The sequence below is a fragment of the Geospiza fortis genome, unplaced genomic scaffold, assembly GCF_000277835.1.
Source record: "Geospiza fortis unplaced genomic scaffold, GeoFor_1.0 scaffold54, whole genome shotgun sequence".
NCBI classification, from domain to species: Eukaryota; Metazoa; Chordata; class Aves; order Passeriformes; family Thraupidae; genus Geospiza; species Geospiza fortis.
Genome location: NW_005054301.1, coordinates 17,940,421 through 17,957,917, shown reverse-complemented (window position 1 = coordinate 17,957,917; position 17,497 = coordinate 17,940,421). Strand labels below are relative to the sequence as shown.

Below are 17,497 nucleotides of genomic sequence, written 5' to 3'. Positions count from 1 at the left end.
AAGGCTGTGTCCTTAGTTTCAAAGTCAGCAATCAGCCCACTAAATGAGTTCAGTGGCAATGTTTTAATAACCATGGTTTAGTAGAGACTTACCCATAACAAGGCCTGCCTCTGCATAGGGCATGAGAATGTGAATTGGGGTGTTTGGATCTATTTTTGCATCTCCTACTGACCTTGTACATGTGCCTGTCACCAAGTCAGCTTATCTAACTGCACCCCAACTTCATGCCAACCAATTTATTAGGATAGGGACTGCTTCTCATATCAATGTAGTATTCCAAGCAGAATGCATCTTCATTTTAGTTATGGTCTGCAGAATTTACTGTAGTAGCAATACTCAGTGACCTCCAGAGGACATACCAAAAGGACTCCAGTTGCAGAAAATTGATTGCCAAAAGAGAAACTGCTTTGCGCAAATACTTAACTGAAGTGTCTAGTAATACATGTAGGATAGCTACAAATTCAAGACACAGTTCTTGAACTTTTATGATTTTGGATAGAGTAAATGGGGGGACCAAGAGTTGCTTTATGGAATTTTATGGCTAGTAATAATCCACCATGAACACTTGCTCACTAGACAGCAACAACAAAACTCTGAGTATTTCAAAAAGTGCAGTCATTTCTCTTACTGCTACAGGTTTGGATGCACTAAAAGTAAGCCTGGTTTTGGCTGTACTTTATTTAGTTCAGAAATAATAGGATCTGTGCTTTCCACACTGATTTTTCTGCTCTAATCCTTTCATGATGATTGCAGCTGAACTTTCCATTTGCTTGGGCTGCTAAATACTGCTCAAAAGCTTTCCAAATATCTCATGAGTGACCTTATGCCACTCATCATTTTAATCCCTAACATGTATTCAATTTTCCACTGACAGCTGAAGGACAAAAAACTCCCTTTCTCTCTGCTCCTCTTTTGCTAGCATTTACGAAAGGAGTTCATGTTGCTTACAGTAAAACCAAACACGGATTTCTGTTTTACACAAGTACCAGGTCTTTTCTCAGAGACACAATTTCATATATATATAATAAATGTGCTAATGTTCAGATCCAATCTTAAATATACAAAAATTTAGCTATTACATCTACAAAGTTATAAACTGATTAAAAAAGAGCAGTGGAAAAATGCTCACTTGGTCTCTCACTCCAAGGAATCCTCCGGACTTTGGTAACTGTACTTGTTTCTTGGAAAACCTATCCTAAGCCTTCAGCTAGCCTGGGGGCAAATTTATTCTATTAAATATCATTCCATTTCAATCATACAGCAGCATTACTAGCATACAAATACAGGATGTCAGGAATATGTGATTAAGACTTAGTGACGTGGCTGAAGGCTACAGACAATGCTGAGAATTCATAAAAATTATAAAAGTTTTAGTGTGAATTCAGGAAAAATTGAAGTACTTAATGTCCAGTTTAAGAAAAATGCACATATTACTGCTTATTTCTGATGAAGCACCAGTTTTAAACTATAAAATCAGCAATACTGACATGAGCTTCAGGCTTAATACAGATGGCAAGTGAGCGAGATGCAACAAGATCTATGGAGTAAAGAAGAATTTGCAGCAGTTTCTCTGGCCAGATCCACACCTTTGAAAAACCCTCATCATTTACAGCCTTACTTATTGTGAAAATAGAAGCATCTAAGTCTATTCCTAGCTTTCAAGAATTATATCCACAGGCATTACAAATTACCAGCAAATGGGAAAGCTGAAAGGAATGTGTACAATCAATTTTGATGCATGTTAAACACATAATTATGACTAAAAAGTTGTTTGATTCCTGTGTTCAATTCTGTGGTTCCATGAACTTCTTCACACATGTTATATTTTAGTATTCAACGAATATGTGGGGGACATGGAGACTGAATGTGGGCAGTTTTTCCTGCTCTCATCTTCCAACCTTAAAATATTGGATTCTGTATTATAATTATACCACTTTTTTTTTTTGAGGCTAACACTCTATGGTGGTTCTCCCCATAAAACAAGATACAATTTCAGAGCAAACACAGTGACTGCAAAATACCTGCGTGGTGTGCAGTCCTCATAGGGAGGGACAATGACGACCTTCACTGTGACTGATGTCCTGAGCAGATCAATCATTTGCTCATGGCTCAGGGTGGCCACAGCCACCTTGCAGATCTCCACCAGGCGGCTGCCCTGGCGCAGCCCCGCCTGCCAGGCGTAGCCATAGGGCTCCACGTCGGCCACGATGCCCTCATAGTTCACGTGGAAACCCAGCTGGCCCAGGCCATTCCTGCGCAGGGTCATCTCCACGGTTTCACAGCCCTTGGTCACCAGCTGGGAATTGAAATGCAGACAGAATTTAATGCATTCAAACATCTCTGGGGCTAATAGAGGTTTAGGGGCTCAAGTTTTGCACAACCGACTCCAAAGGATCATGGTGGGACACAATGAAGGGATATGTATTGCAGTCCTAGGTACATAATCAGCTGAAATGAGTCCTGTTGCTCAAACTAAGATTTCCAGTAGAATCTGGTTACTCAAGCTCTGCCTTGGAATTTTTATTGCAACCGCTTGAATTTTAGAAGATACATGGCAGGACACAACAGAAAAACACATGGAGTTACACAAGCATGTCTGTCTTTTACACTTTAGTAACCAAAAAAACATTCTCCATTTCTGGTTGTTTCAGAAAATGCAAAATTACTTCTGTCAGAATGTGGTAACATGCAGCTACTAAGCACAGTAAACTGGGAACTACGCCAACTCTTCCATGTACCATGAGCATCAATGTCATCAAGAGCAATTTAATAGGACCTAGATTTCCTTCTTTTCTGGTAGTTATACAACCACAGTTGTGAAATTACAGGAAAGAGAGTGAAATGTAGCACATTCTTTCATAACTTAATTGGATATAAAATGAGCATGAACAGATGTTTTATAGGGAGATATTATGATTCACTGCATTTTTAGTTTATCACATGCATTCAGAGTATATCTGAAGGTTGCAGTGAGGATTGGGACTGCACCCTGCTGGCAACATAGACATTGCAGATTCATTTGAAACAAGATACTGGCGAGTCTGTAAAATAGAGAAAGGGAAGGAAAACAAGGAAAAGAAATAATGTGACACTTCTGTACTTGTTGTGTGGGAGCAACTTATGCATCTGAAAGACCCGTTTTTTTAATATATTAATACATTTTTCACACACACAGGCAGCTCAGACTAGTTGATATCTGATAAAAGTGAAAGCAATATTCAGTTTTGAGAAACAGAAGCAGGGAAGTCTTCATAAATTTCACAATAAACAATTTAAACAATTTTAGGAATCCCAGGCACTATTTAAATTGAAGCTTTACCTGGCCAAGGGGTGAGAGAAGAAAGCAAAGAAGGGGAACCAAACAAGAGAACACATTCTAACCTCCAGCCTTTTGACGATCTCTTTGATGTCATCAATGTTGCTGATGAAGCTCTCCAAAGAAACACATTCACCTCTCTCATAGAATATTCTGATATTTGTGTCTGTTGAAGTCCATCCTATCACATCTCGACAGGAGCAATTGAACACCACGCTTTTTGTGTCTTGTTCAATGAGGACCACAAACTCATTAGAGATGCCTAGGAGACAGTCTATTTCCATACCCTTGCTGTAGTCTTTTGCATGGACAGTCCAGACAATAGCACCAGAACTGTAGATTTCTGCTCCTGGATAAGGTTTGGACTTTTCCTTCTTTTTTGAAGCAAGTGAGATGAAGGGGAACTTGCCGGAAGGGTCAATGGGTGTGTTGGTGACATTCTTCTCTGCCAAGTCTTTCAAGTACTCTTGCCGGGTCCTGGTGGCCATCGCACGGAACTTCTCTGATTTATGAGCAGCATTTTCTGCATTGATGACTTTGGCCAGTAAGAAGTCCCTGAACACATTTGATTTAGGAAATGTCACACCTTTTGGAATAGGTGGGCCAAAGGATGGTACATCTCTGGATCTTGTCACAGCAACACTAAATGAAATAAAAGAATTAGGAAACACAGTGTTTCACTCTAGGCAAATTCAGCAGTTTTTGCTTACAGACAATACATTCCCTCAATTTTTCTTTTCTCAGCAATATGCCTAAATTTACATATTAATGTTGCCAGTGTGGAGGTTATGCCCCCTTTACTGTATAAACAGAAAGCCACTTTTTTGCATATAGGCATTTTTGAGTTGTTCCCAGTCCCACAGCTTATAAAGAGCTTTAAGTACAAACTGTAGGGCTGGAGCTTTTTTAATAAGTAATCATTCATGTATGGCAGTTCTGAATTCTGTTTGGTTTTGGTATAAAAACAAAATTTCTAACTCACACTATGAGAAAGGCTAGCTTAGAATGTAGCTACTTAATGCTGAAAGGCTCATCTGAAAGCGGTGCCAAGTCTGTGATCAACACTAGAAATATAGATTAAATGAACACACGGAAAAGATAAAGGCAATGAAGTCATCTCACAAGGCCAGTTCCATTGAGAAAATGATTTGGTGACTGAATGCATATATACATCACATTACTGTTTTATATTTCTGGACTGAAAACCTCACTAGCTGATATTGCTTGACTCCAAAAATACCAAAAATAAGAAACTTCTGAGAAGCCCAGAGATACACAGTAGAAACAAATATGTTCTTTTTTAACTCTTCCTTTTAGTTTCTGCACCAAGTGATGGACTGACAATAAGATTGCCTTAGGCAACAGGGACCAGCTTAGCTATTCTCAATTGTCAATTCTCTTTTGATATAAATCCAATGCAAGTTGTTTAGAACCCCTGAAGATTTGACATTCCAATCCAGTATCATTCACTTGGTGAACTATCCTAAGAGACTGAAACTCTACTTCGACAGTTTTGTGACAAGAAATGTCCCAACAGTCCAAACAGGACTTACCACATATCTGTAACTAGATCTGAAAAAGCATTAACTAACTTTGGCCAAGATACCATGGTAATGGAAATAAAGTAGAATAGGATAAAAGTTGATCGCATTAGGAAAGCATGTGGTGTTTCACTTAGAATGCTGACTGGTATTATTTTCACATTTTGATTTTACCTGAATTCTTAAACATAATCAGAGAATTTGTCCCCCAAAAAATCAGTAACAAAGATTTCAGAGTAAATCTTTCGAAGAAGCATATAGGAACACCAAAAATTAAAATTAAGTCACCCAATCTACAGCCGTATCTTCTGGTTTTGAGTGGTAGGGTGTTTTATTTGTTTGTTTTGCTTTTGCTGTCCTGAATTGCTTGGGTTGTTTTTCCCTTTGGTTTTTTGTTTGTTTTTTAATTACTATATTTTCTAGCAACTGATACTGAAAGATGTCATTACTGTCATATTTCCTCCCAATGTATACCAGTATATCTTAAAGTGTGCAACAGGCGGTGCTCATGAAGCAAGTGACTCATCTCCAGTGGTCCTGAAGGATCTGTTATTAAGAAATGGAAGCCTAAGCATTAAACACAATTACTGGATGCAATGAAAAACTACCAGAAACTACCAGTAAGATTTTGTTTGGTTCAGTTTTCAGTGCCATGAATCACAGGGATAAGACTTCAATCTTTAATACATGCTAGAGAAGTTTTAAAAAGTGAGCAATGCTCAGAGATGCCAGACTTTTGAAATATTGTTTATCTTAGTTGGGAGAGACAATCACTGGCCAAGACAGTGCTCGCCTTTATTCCTTTTATGTAGTTTTTAAATCTAAATTCCAGTACATTTTTATGCTATATGGTTTCCTGTTTTGTCTAGAATTATGAATCCATGAAACTGTTCCAAATAATTCAGTGAAAAAGAGGTCAAACTTACTTTGAAAAGTCTCCTAGAAAAACTTTTCATAATAGAATTCTACAAATCTAAATCAAGTGTTTGCACTGAGAGGACAGGAAAAAATAGTACTTCAATCTTAAAGACAATACAGAAAACATAGAATGTTCTGGTGATCTTGTGTATCAAAATGAACACTGACATTCTCCCAACCATTTTTCACACTGTTTCCCCTCCCCTTAAAATTTAAGCATGTACCATCACTAAAACCAAAATTACCATTAAGCAACCAATGAGGTTCCAGCCCTTATAGTTATAAACACTTGAAAAATGAGATGATTCAGGAGTCTGAAGTTCAAAAATAGAACCCTTAGATATTTAAACTTACTACAGTTTAGCAAGTATCAATCTTTCCCATGCCTTTTAAAAGGAAGAAAATATATACAGTCATATTACTTCAAGTAACAGACAAAAGCAGATCTATGCTGTAATATGCAATTCAAGTGAAAGATGCATCTGCAGCCCTTGTGGATGCATTTCCTATGCTCCCTTTCCTTCAAAATCACTTTCTGTACAGGGTAAGAGCTGAAACATATGTCTAAGAGTTTAAGAACAAGCTGTGCTCACATAAATTATGCAACAGTTGAATTTTTCAATAAGCATCCTGAAAAAGAGTATCCACATGAACATTTTTAGTCCAGGAGAGTTAATACATACACAAAGTTCAGCATCAATTTTAGAAATGCTCTGCGAACTTTACCAGAAGCTTCTTAGGAGAGGAAAGCCTTTAACCCATCTATATGTACTCAAAAAATAAAGAATACACCAACTCATACACAGCAGTCTTAGATTTTCCTCTAAATAAGCACTCGCCTTAATAAAATACTTAAGTGAATATTTGTATTTCAGCAAAAATAAGTTAATTCAAAGGCTACCTCATTTCAAGATACATGGTCTAAATCCACTGGTCTGACAGTTCATATTTTAAATGAAAATGCTTTATAGAAGTTTTCTCAAATGAATCAACATTTTAAAATGAAAATACAAGATGAGTTCAGTATATAACAAAGGTAAGAACTTTCATTGATAGTAAAAAAGCATAACTCAGAAATATTTCTATATGGTTGCAATTTAGTTTTAAAAATTATACTAATAGGAATATCAACTTGGAAGTCTTTATTACATGTTACTATCAATTACCATTTTCTATTTTAATCATATTGACTTTAAGGTCACATTAAGACTTTATTTTTTGCTGCATAATTCTGTCATTTCTTTGTTGGACTGAAGAGATAAGAAATTAAGATATTTCCAAGAGCTTAGCTTCTCCCTGAAAGGCTAAAGTCATACTTTTTCACTGTCTTAATTTCAGAAATGGAGCATAAACTCAGATGACCAAATTATCTAAACAAAAAGTGGAAGTGGGTTTTTTTTCCTTTGTTCTATTTCTATCAATGCCAAAATATTCTTCTAGCATTCTCTTAATGAAGAGAATAAAAAAGAAGTGAGAAGGCAATTCTAAAGTAATTTCCAAGTGCTTGCACGTGTGTGTGTTTGTGTCTGTGTGCTGCTATGACCGCAGCAGCTTCATCACCGGGCATGTTTTGTCTACATATCCATGTGCCTATTTACTCTTTTAAAGAGTTCTAAATTCACATGACTCAAAACCTCCTTGACCTTCATCTTTCCTTACATTTCCCTACTGAGAATTTAGGAGAAGAATGGCAGCTGCACTCCAGTTCCCTGTGTTCAGTGGGTGTAGCAGCAGGTACCTGTAACAAACGCTGTCTGTGCAGGGACCGTGCACCCTCACAATGACAAAGACGTGCTGGAAGTGGGAGCGGATGTTCTTTGGGCTGAATGGTTGTGCTCCAGGCTCCTGGAAAACTATTGTCACAATATCATTTCCAATATGCCGTTTTCTCAGAAGCTTTAATGAGGGAAAAAGAAAAAAAAAACAGTTAAAATAGACTTTTCGCAAATTTCCAATACTTCATTTTTTATTATTATAAATTACTATTGCTCATTTTCTTTTCCCAAGTGATACTTCAAACTGAAAACCAAAACAATTGGGTGTTCTATAACAAGTACCAGAATTAGGTGTTCACCTAATAAATTTCAGGCATGGTTGTTTTCATAATAATTTCATTTCTATATGTAGCATAGAGAGTCAACTTATAAGGGAAAACTTAGCTAAACAAAAGGGAAAAACAAATCCTGTGAGTATCAAGAGAAATCAGTAATACATGGAAGCAGGAAAACATCCCCCATTTCAAACATTTTTACAAGCCAGTGGTAGGTCCTATTTGAAGTTGAAAACAAGTTGTCATTGTCCTTAAGACACACTATAAATAATTTCCTGGTAGGCTTCTTTTAGTAAATAAAGCAGTTCTGCCCAAACAGTACAACAGACTTAAAAAAAAAAAATCTTGACTAAGGATTTTGGCTCATGTACTCTTGCGTAGTGTGCTGGACCACCATTCATTATCTCTCTCCATATTACAATCTGCTGAATGCAAACCTTAAAGGGCAATTGACTTAGCTGTAGATTTAAAATTATTTAAAATCATCAGATACACTAAGGTCCTTCTGACATGCACTAATGACATTACTGCATACTATTCACATCAAAGTAATGCACAATTAAATAGAAAACAATGGAGCAAAATCTATGATGTACCTACAATCATCTACTTTGCTCATCTCCCTGACACAGAGATTTCCACCTTCACTTTTGATTCTTTAAGTGGTTTTTTGCTAGTAATGAATAAAAGTTGCCATAAACACTCAGTAGTTCATCTTATTCTGAGCCAATCTTACCTGTTGCTTGTTGTTTGGAGTATATGGCAACATAGTAGAAACATGGAACATGATTTCATAGTCCTTGTATGTTGTGTACAGAGAATGAGTACCTGTTGAATCAGCTGCAGTTAAAGACAAAATGAAAGTATTATTAAAAAAATTCAAAACCAAAGTTTCATTATTATTAAAAAAACATCAGCCAAGACAAGAATTTTTATTATCCTCAATCCTAGCTGATTTTTTTTTTGCATATAGGCATTTTTGAGTTGAAGTTCTTATATTTGCTGAAGTATCAGCAAGAACTTACTCACAGTTTATTCACCTGCCAAAGCAAGCATCACATAAAGACAGCCTGTGCACTTTTGCATACTTTTCCCAGACAAAAACTTGCTATGAAGAGGGAGTTGATACCAGAAGACCCTGAAGAAAGTCTACCTAACGTGAAAAGTGAGAACAAAGTCTGAGATAACTTTCTGTTATCAAATATCCACCCAATACCTCAGAATGAAACTGAACTGTAAGGAATGTGAAAAAAACTTCAGCAAGGCAGGCACACAGATACTGAAAATTAATACCATGACCAAACACATCATAAACAGCAAAGGACCTAAAACCCACGATAACAACAGGATGAGTTCTCCTAAGCATAAACATCAGGACTTTAAATTAACTGTAATGAAATCAGGTAGCACCTTCATTAGAGCACCTGCTTTATGGACAGGAACAGTCAAAACCCCAAGTAGGATGCCAGCATGCTTATAACTGATGATGAAAAAAGCCCACAAAAATGACATTATGATGCTGGTATATTAATCTAAGGTAATCTCACCTGTTTTGATTTCTGGCCACCCTATTTTAAAAGTTATAGAAGAAAGAGAAGAGATCCAGAAACAGGCCACAGAAATAATTAAATGTGGATGGAGAGACTTCCATGTGGAGAAAAAACAATAAAAACTAGGACTATGAAGTTCAGAAAGAAAAAAGAAGAGGGGGATATTACTCAGTTTAAAAAGTGATGGTTGAAAACAACATTTGATTACAGACAAATTGTGAACTTGTTTTCACTTTCTTTCACTCTAAAAAGTGACCTTGAAAAATGTGCCATTCATTTAAGCAGTAATACATTTAAAGATAAAATAGTGAGTATATGCTATTAAATACAACTTATATCCACATTGCAAAAAGCCTGCTTTCAAACACCACTTGAAAAATAGCCAGTTTTATATATGGAACAAAGCATTCTAGCTATTTGAAGTTATATAAACATGCAACAAAATTATATAATCCCAGTTATTTATAACAATGTATTTTAAAAAGCTGTTAAAAACTGTATCTTGACATTTTCATTAGCAGAGAGATCATGTTACTAAGAAGAGAACAGATTTGAGAGTTGTGATGCATTTACAGTAACATAAATATACAGTTTATTTATCCAGATTTTGAGTATAAACTTTGAGAACTTAGTTCCCTGTCGGATTCAGAGTAATAAAATAGAGGTAGCTTTAATGTAAATGAAGCACAAAATAATCTGTAAAATGAAACTGAAAGTTTTCTGCATTATAGCCACATAGAGATTTTGTGTTTCCAAATGATCTATCTATAATAAAATGGGAATTATAAAGAAACTATTCCGACAATCTAAATAATATTTAAATAATTTAATATTAATATTAAATATGCTAATAGCTTTCTTTTAAATGCCAATTAGAACAGCAGATAGCTGAAAGGGGATCATTTCACCTTGCACTGTGTTCACAGCAGCCTCTGTCCTCTGCCTGATCACTGCAGTGCACACCCAAGGAGCCAGATGCATCCAAAAGTCACCTAAACATCAGTGCAACTTCCTAACAGCTTTATCTGCTGAACAGTAAATACACTGATTTGTACATCATCTTATAGAAACAGAGCATACAAAAATATGACAAATAATTGGAAAAGGGAAGGAGTAGGTGCAAAAAGATTGGGACGTGAGATGGGGAAAGGCAGACCCCAAAAGAGGGGAAGGGGCTCAAAAGGTATTGGGGGAATAGTATAAAGCAATTCTGACCAAAAATATTCTAGATCACATACATATTTAAGCCAAACTTTCAACTTTCCTGGCAGGATTTAATTTTAGACAGAAAAATGTTTTCTGAGAACAGCACTGATTCTGCAAACGAAATAATCAGGCTACAATCCAAAAGACACATTTAATAATTCCAATTATTTCCAAGCACTTTACAGTTAAATATCTCCTATTCAAATCCAACTTCCAACAGAAGTCCATATGCACTATGACTGTGCATCTCTCTCATGATTCAGCTTTTTTGAAGTCCAGAATACTCTTCCTGAAGTACACCACCATAACTGCAGGTGTTTGTTTTAAACCAAATCACATCTATTGCAATAAAATCCAAGACTGTGTGCTGGAACAACATCCATCATTTCAAGGTCAGAACTGCAAGCCAGCACTGCAATCTACTTCTCTTTAACAGAGGCCTGAGGGATCTTTAAATTCATTAGCACCTTTTTACACTGAAGACATCTCCTCTGGCCACCAGTTTATGGCACAGCTACTCATGACGCTTTCCCAGCCTTGCCCCCTTACTGGATATGGGCACTTAGCTGAGTAGCTGATCCTTCCTTTTTCCCTTCCATCATTAATAATCTCTAAAAACCCTCCTTTATCTTCTGTCCTTCCAATGATTCTCAGCTATATTCACAAGGATTAACAGACTCACATTTGAAGTGGTTTTTTTCTAACACACTACTGATAGTGCTCAAAACTGTGGCAGACAACCACCAACATGCTGCTGACTGAATCCACACGACTTTGTCAGCCTGCCTCTATAGCAGTTTAACCTCCGTGCTAGAAAACTCTATAAAAACCATTATGAGCAGAGAATCTGACCCCCTGTTTCAAAGAAAAACATTCCAAGGAACTGAAGGAGAATGAAAAGTAAGTTACAGATACGGCAGGACAACCATTACTACAAACTGCAGTAGGGCTCACAATAAAAAGCATAAGAACAAATATTTTCAGAGCTTTATGTTGCTCCCCCTCTACCTTTGCTTTGTCAGCAGCTGTCAACACTGCTCTTCTGTCATACACAAGGATTACACCAAGCATTCATGATCAACTTCTATAATACCCAAGTTGTTTTCAGACAGAAACTTTTATTTTGTACCATACAAAAGTACACGTGTAACACAAATGCAGAGAAATGCAGATGGACTTCTGCACCCTTATTTCTGCTTCTTAAGCAACTTAACATTTTAAGATTTGTTGGTCTCCCAACAGAAGGCTCAGACCCAAGAGTAAGTCTATCATTATTTCCACAAGGTTGGAAAGCTGTTATATAGTGCAAGTTAAGAAAGTAATCTATCTGTATTATTTCATTACAAACATTGGGGTTTCTTGACAACCCCTAAATGAAATGTCAATTTAAAGTCCATTCATTTCCTAGATTTTATTATCTACTTAACAGCTTATGGTTTTATATTCTTCTGATGTCTCAATCAGAAAATCATGAAGAATATAAACATTTAGTACGGAGACCTACCATTATTAGCTTAGTTTATAATCTTATCAAATTAATAAATTGTAAAATTCCCAGCTCATAACAATCAACTTCCTTTATTTCCCTCATCAACCACACTACCATTCTGTTAGACACACAGTCCTTGTTACCAGGCCTAGCACTATCAAGCTGATCCCACTTACCGATGTAAAATAAGACTAAGTGAGGGGGAGGGAAATAAAGCATACATTACAACTGGAAAAGAAAGTAAATTGACTGAAGTTATAATTTGAAAGATCACTGTGATGTTTATTACTTTAAAGTGATGCCCATAAGCTTCCTAGTCACTGTGGGATAGGTGACATTTTCAAGCTCTATTTCCTATCCAAAGTCTGCAGGCTGCCAGGAGATAGACTGTTTCCCCTCTGGTAATTCTAGAAATAAACAAACAAAACTTGAAAAGTACCATCTCTTTTTCACAGTGGTACTGGCAGAGATCCAAAACTAAAGCCCTTGAAGGATGCAATACACTTAAACAGGCTTTCAGTTACTAGTATGCATGAGATTCTTCCTTTTAAGGAATTGGCTCCGTTATGGACACTTGCTAATTAGGATCCTAACTCTAAATTTCTAGTAATAACTGCTCTGAAACTGCCTTTTGCTAGAGCAACTTTACTTTTCTAAATTTGCATAAATTAAAAATATTGTGAATATTTCCAGAGTACATATACAAAGCAGCTCACCTCCATGCAGAGAAAAATCTTTCCACGTTTTACATCATGCAACTGCTCTCCACAGCTTACAAAGTATTGTCAAAGGTACAGAAACTAGCCAAGTAGTCTACATAGAGCTCACCTTTCTGACAAGTCAATGAACAGACGTTTTTAAGCACATCTTTGCAATCAACTGTGCTGCCATTGGACACAATCCTTGTGCATGAAAATTCCTGAGTCGTGAGACTGCAAGAACTATTTCAAGATAGGGTTCTCTAGCAGCAAAAGAGCAGAGAGCTGGAAGATGGAGAACCTCAGTTCCTAGCTGTTTCAACAAAACCTATAAACCTAAATCACAGTAAAAAACCACAACCCCTCCTTTGCACATCTCTGTGTCAAGGCCAACGCTGAAGGACCGGCAGATTACTTAGGGTGGCTACTGAAAATGTATTGCCTGGCTGTATTCTGCTCTACATATACATATATTCCTCACACCTGAGATGCAGTTCTTTTGACCATCTCTGGTCTTTAGCATTTCCCCTACCACTAAGTGGCTTTTTTCCCCCCCCATTTCCTTTGTGGAATATGCTCTAAGTGTTTCCAAATGCAGCTATCCAAAGAGCTGAGTGTTGTGCCCCCAAAGCATCTTCTCTTTCAGCATTTCCATCTGTGCTTTGCACACTGGCAAAAAGGAGAACATACCACCATCAAGATCAAATTAGAAATGTTTGCTGCTATTGTTCACATTTGCTGTTGTTCAGACCTACTCATTAAGAACTCACGCATGCTCACATGTAGTCATGTGTTTTCTCAATAATCCTCCAGGCAATTAACCTGAAAGATTTCAGATAACTTAAAAGAGTTCCCAAGCAGTTCTGGCTGATAAGGTTCCACATATGTGAGGCTGTAAACCTTGACTGAAAGAAAATGTAGGAAATCCTTCATGAAAACAGCAGTTTCCACTTAAGAGGATTTCCTGTCCTCTATGGTCATACTGAAGTGTTCACATGAAGACTTTTTGTATTTTTAGATACAGAATGGAGCTGAGTGGGTCTACTGGGCAAAGTGAAAAAGATATGCCAGCTCTCAACATGGAGGAGAAACCTTCATTACAAGAAGATAACTCTCAAAACCAGGAGAGAGTCAATCAACTTAAAGATTCCATACAACAGGTGCTAGATTGTAGTACATAAACTCAAAACCTGACAATATGCTTTCCTCGAGTCAGAAGCAATAACAAGGAATTCAAAACATCCCTGGAAAATGCTGCTGTTCAGAAAAAAATGCAAAAGTACTTAAAGGACATTTAGAGCTTTCTTGGGTATATTTGAGCAGATGGATCAACTCAATTACACAGCATTTACACATACTAGAAACCAGTGTGTGTGGACTGACACCAAAATATGGATTATTTTCCTTTTTTTCACATCTTAACTAACCGGGAAGAAAGGGAAGAGAGGATCTTGCTTTAACAACTGAAAGTAACAATGTCACAATATAAAACCAGAAGGTAAATAAATGTTTTCTCTGTTTTCCATACCCATTTAATTTTTGACCTAGCTCATCTTTATATCCAATAAAATTGCAGTTCAGAGCTGGGCAAAAGGAAAACTCACCTTGAGAAGTTTACGTTTTTCCCACAAGAGAGCTGATGAGGGACTTCTCCCAAGGACATGTAGCAATAGGACAAGGGGGAATGATTTTAAACTGAAGAAGGGCAGGTTTATATTAGATATTAGGAATAAATTTTTTACTGTGAGGGTAGTGAGGCAGTGGAACAGGTTGCCCAGAGAAGCTGTGAATGCCCCATCCCTGGAAGTGTTCAAGGACAGGCTGGATGGATCTTTCAGCAACCTGCTCTAGTGGAAAGTGTCCCTGCCCATGGCTGGGGGGTTGAAATGAGATGATCTTTCAGGTCCCTTCCAACCCAAACTGTTCCTTGTGTCTGTGAAATGCTCTCAAGGGAGAAACTACAACAGAGGGAATATAGGCATTGCAAGTGTAAAAAAGCAGGCTCAACGTTAAATATGTGCAAAATAGGTATTAATTCAGGTTTAAAACCAAAGGAGGCTTTAGAACCCTCTGAGGATTGATGATTAGACTGGTCAAGAACAGCCTGAGGAGATGGTAATGCAATTGCTGTAGGAATTAAGGACAGAATACAGAATGATGGAGCATTAAAGCACAGCAAGGTACTCTATTTGTGCCAGAAGACCCAGGACAAGACCACAGCTTCTGCTGCACTAAAGCTGATTAATGTTTTTCAGCTTTCATGAATCAAAGTCCTTATTTCATTTCCTTTGCTACAAGTCAGCCAAATAGCAAAAGATCTCCATAGGAACTGTAGTTCCAGTACTCAAAGAAAAGGAACACAAGACAAACAGATCAACAAATTGAATGCAGCATGTGCTAGCTGATAAACAGGTATTTCACATGACTGATTCCAAATGCAGGGAGTTTCTTTTATAGTTACGGTCACCCAAGATCATCTTACCACTGCACTTTGTTGCAATATGTTGTACAGTTAGAGCTGATAACATAGCTGCCAAATCCAGTTCATTTCCATAACTCAAAAAAGAAAAAGCACAGAGGGAGGAATACATTTGACAGAATGACTAAGACAAAACTGCCTAGAAGAAAAACTGCATGCAACAGACATCAGAAAAGCAGTATATAAACTTTTCAAGGTGGAGTGACATAGATGGGTTCATGAAACATTTTGGAGACAGTCTATAAGTGCATAATTTTAAAAAGAAAAGACATACCAGTTGTATTGATTAGCTTAAGACAACACACTGATGATAGATTTGCAATATCAGTAATTGTTCCATAATTACTGGTTTCTTGTTGTAGCTTTATTGATAATTTCATACCAAATCAGCGCAAAAATCAAATTATTATCAGAGTTGAGAGACCATATGAGTACAGTTAAATGACACAAGTGTTCTGTTTTCACTTATATTAAGCAACTGCCTTCCTACAACTAAGATGTTATCTTTAAGAATTCTTCAAAAAGGCAGTTAGCAACCATATCAAGCATTTTATTCATTTAAGGGGGAAAAAAAGAATGAACAAGTCTTACTTTTTGTATCCAGCTGAGCACGGTACTTGTCAAATCCCTTGAGTCGAACTCGCTCTCCCAAGAGCTGAAGAAACTCCTCAAAGGCTGGACCTGCTGATTCATTATTGTACATTTCCTCTTCTGTGCTTTGCCCAGCTTTGCAGTACATGATACCCACCTTAAGCTGGTAACTTAACTGCAAAAGGAAAAAGATGAAAATTTTATGTGTGTACCAAGTGATGAAGCAACTTAGGCACTGAATTAACTTCCTACGTTTTCATAAATCCATAATTCACAAATGAAAAAATACCTAATATTCAGTCTAATTTCAGAAGTTAGTCTAGTTCCAAATACTCTGATTGTTTTCTACTGTAACTGCCTCGATGATGGCAGATTTAATCTGAAGATGTCAAAATGCTTTCTGAAGTGAACAAACATGAACGTTGCTTATTTCCAGGAGGACGACACCACAGTTTGCAGGTGAATGCCCAGCACTGAGGCACATGGGAAGCACTGGCTGAGAAATGCCAGGAACTTGGCACTCACTGACTGCTACCATGGCTGCCATCCTATGCTAAGCCTTCCATGCAGAAGGGTAGGGCACATCATGTGCTTGCTTCTTAAACAAGTGACCAAATGAAGTCTCTCTCATTTTGAAGAGAAGAAATTACTCATCTGTTGGCACATTCATCTGTTAGCAATGATGAAAGACCCATGACATTCAGTTGGTTCTCCCTAACTTAAATAGGATGATAATAACAAAAAACCAGCTAAATTGAAAAATGCTGGTCATACCTTGAAGGTACTATTTACTAGCATAGAACTTCAAATACACTTGTGCTTTTCATTTCCATTTTCCCTCTAATTTGGTAGTTGATATTCCTAATATAGCAGAAACTAAAGATGTAAATAAAGTAATTTTTTACCCAACTCCAATTGTGATTCCTCAAAGCAAACTGTTTCTACCAATTCCAAATTGATACACACACACACAAAAAAGGGAGTACACTGGCATCATTTACATCTGGACTACAGATAGACAAGTCACAGAAGGGAAGAAAGCAGCATCCACAGCCTTTTACTGCCGTCTCCAAAACCAATTTCACAGGCAGGAACTCTGACTGAAGGAGCACAAGAGAGAGCCTTGGAGTTTGTGCATGTAATTCATCCAGTAGAAATACATCCTTATTGCCCAGTAAATAATCTTTCCTCCCACACATGAATTTTTGCAGAGGCTCTATTTCAAATAAACACTAACCACATATGCCAGAATGAAATTGTAAGAAAATCCATCACAACTAGCATGAGATTCACAAGTTTGGACTACAGGTTAGTGGGAAGTGAAAACAGTTATTTGCAAGGGCACTGGAAGCAAAGTTATCTGAATATACTGTAATTTGCTCTCAATACTGTAATTTGCTCTCAGCAGATTCTATCCCAAGCCATGAGGCAAAGGATTTTGAACTTGCTAGGGTGATGTGGACACATAATGAAACAGAAATTCACTAATTTTAATCTATTATATTTATGGTGGGATAATTCAAAGGCCCTCAGAAGTGGTCCTACTCTGTCTCTAAAGAAAGCAAATTTTAAAATTTAAAAACTCAGGACATTGCTACTTTACTGTACTCTACCATCAAGGATGAATGATAATGGGGATTAAAGTATTAGCAGCAGGAA

The 17,497-nt window shown here is 37.1% G+C and overlaps 1 protein-coding gene across 4 annotated transcripts in view; it reads right to left on the bottom strand.

Moving 5' to 3' along the window:
* The window catches only part of SIPA1L1 (signal induced proliferation associated 1 like 1), a 200,608-nt gene that overhangs the window by 37,977 nt on the left and 145,134 nt on the right, over positions 1 to 17,497 (bottom strand). For all 4 annotated transcript variants that reach the window (XM_031065729.1, XM_005417549.2, XM_014310981.2 and 1 more), the window contains 5 exons: positions 15,839 to 16,013; positions 8,562 to 8,665; positions 7,514 to 7,671; positions 3,382 to 3,958; positions 2,022 to 2,296 (listed from right to left, as the gene is read on the bottom strand). In XM_031065729.1, the coding sequence (XP_030921589.1) occupies positions 2,022 to 2,296; positions 3,382 to 3,958; positions 7,514 to 7,671; positions 8,562 to 8,665; positions 15,839 to 16,013 (1,289 nt within the window). The remainder of the gene's footprint in view (positions 1 to 2,021; positions 2,297 to 3,381; positions 3,959 to 7,513; positions 7,672 to 8,561; positions 8,666 to 15,838; positions 16,014 to 17,497) is intronic.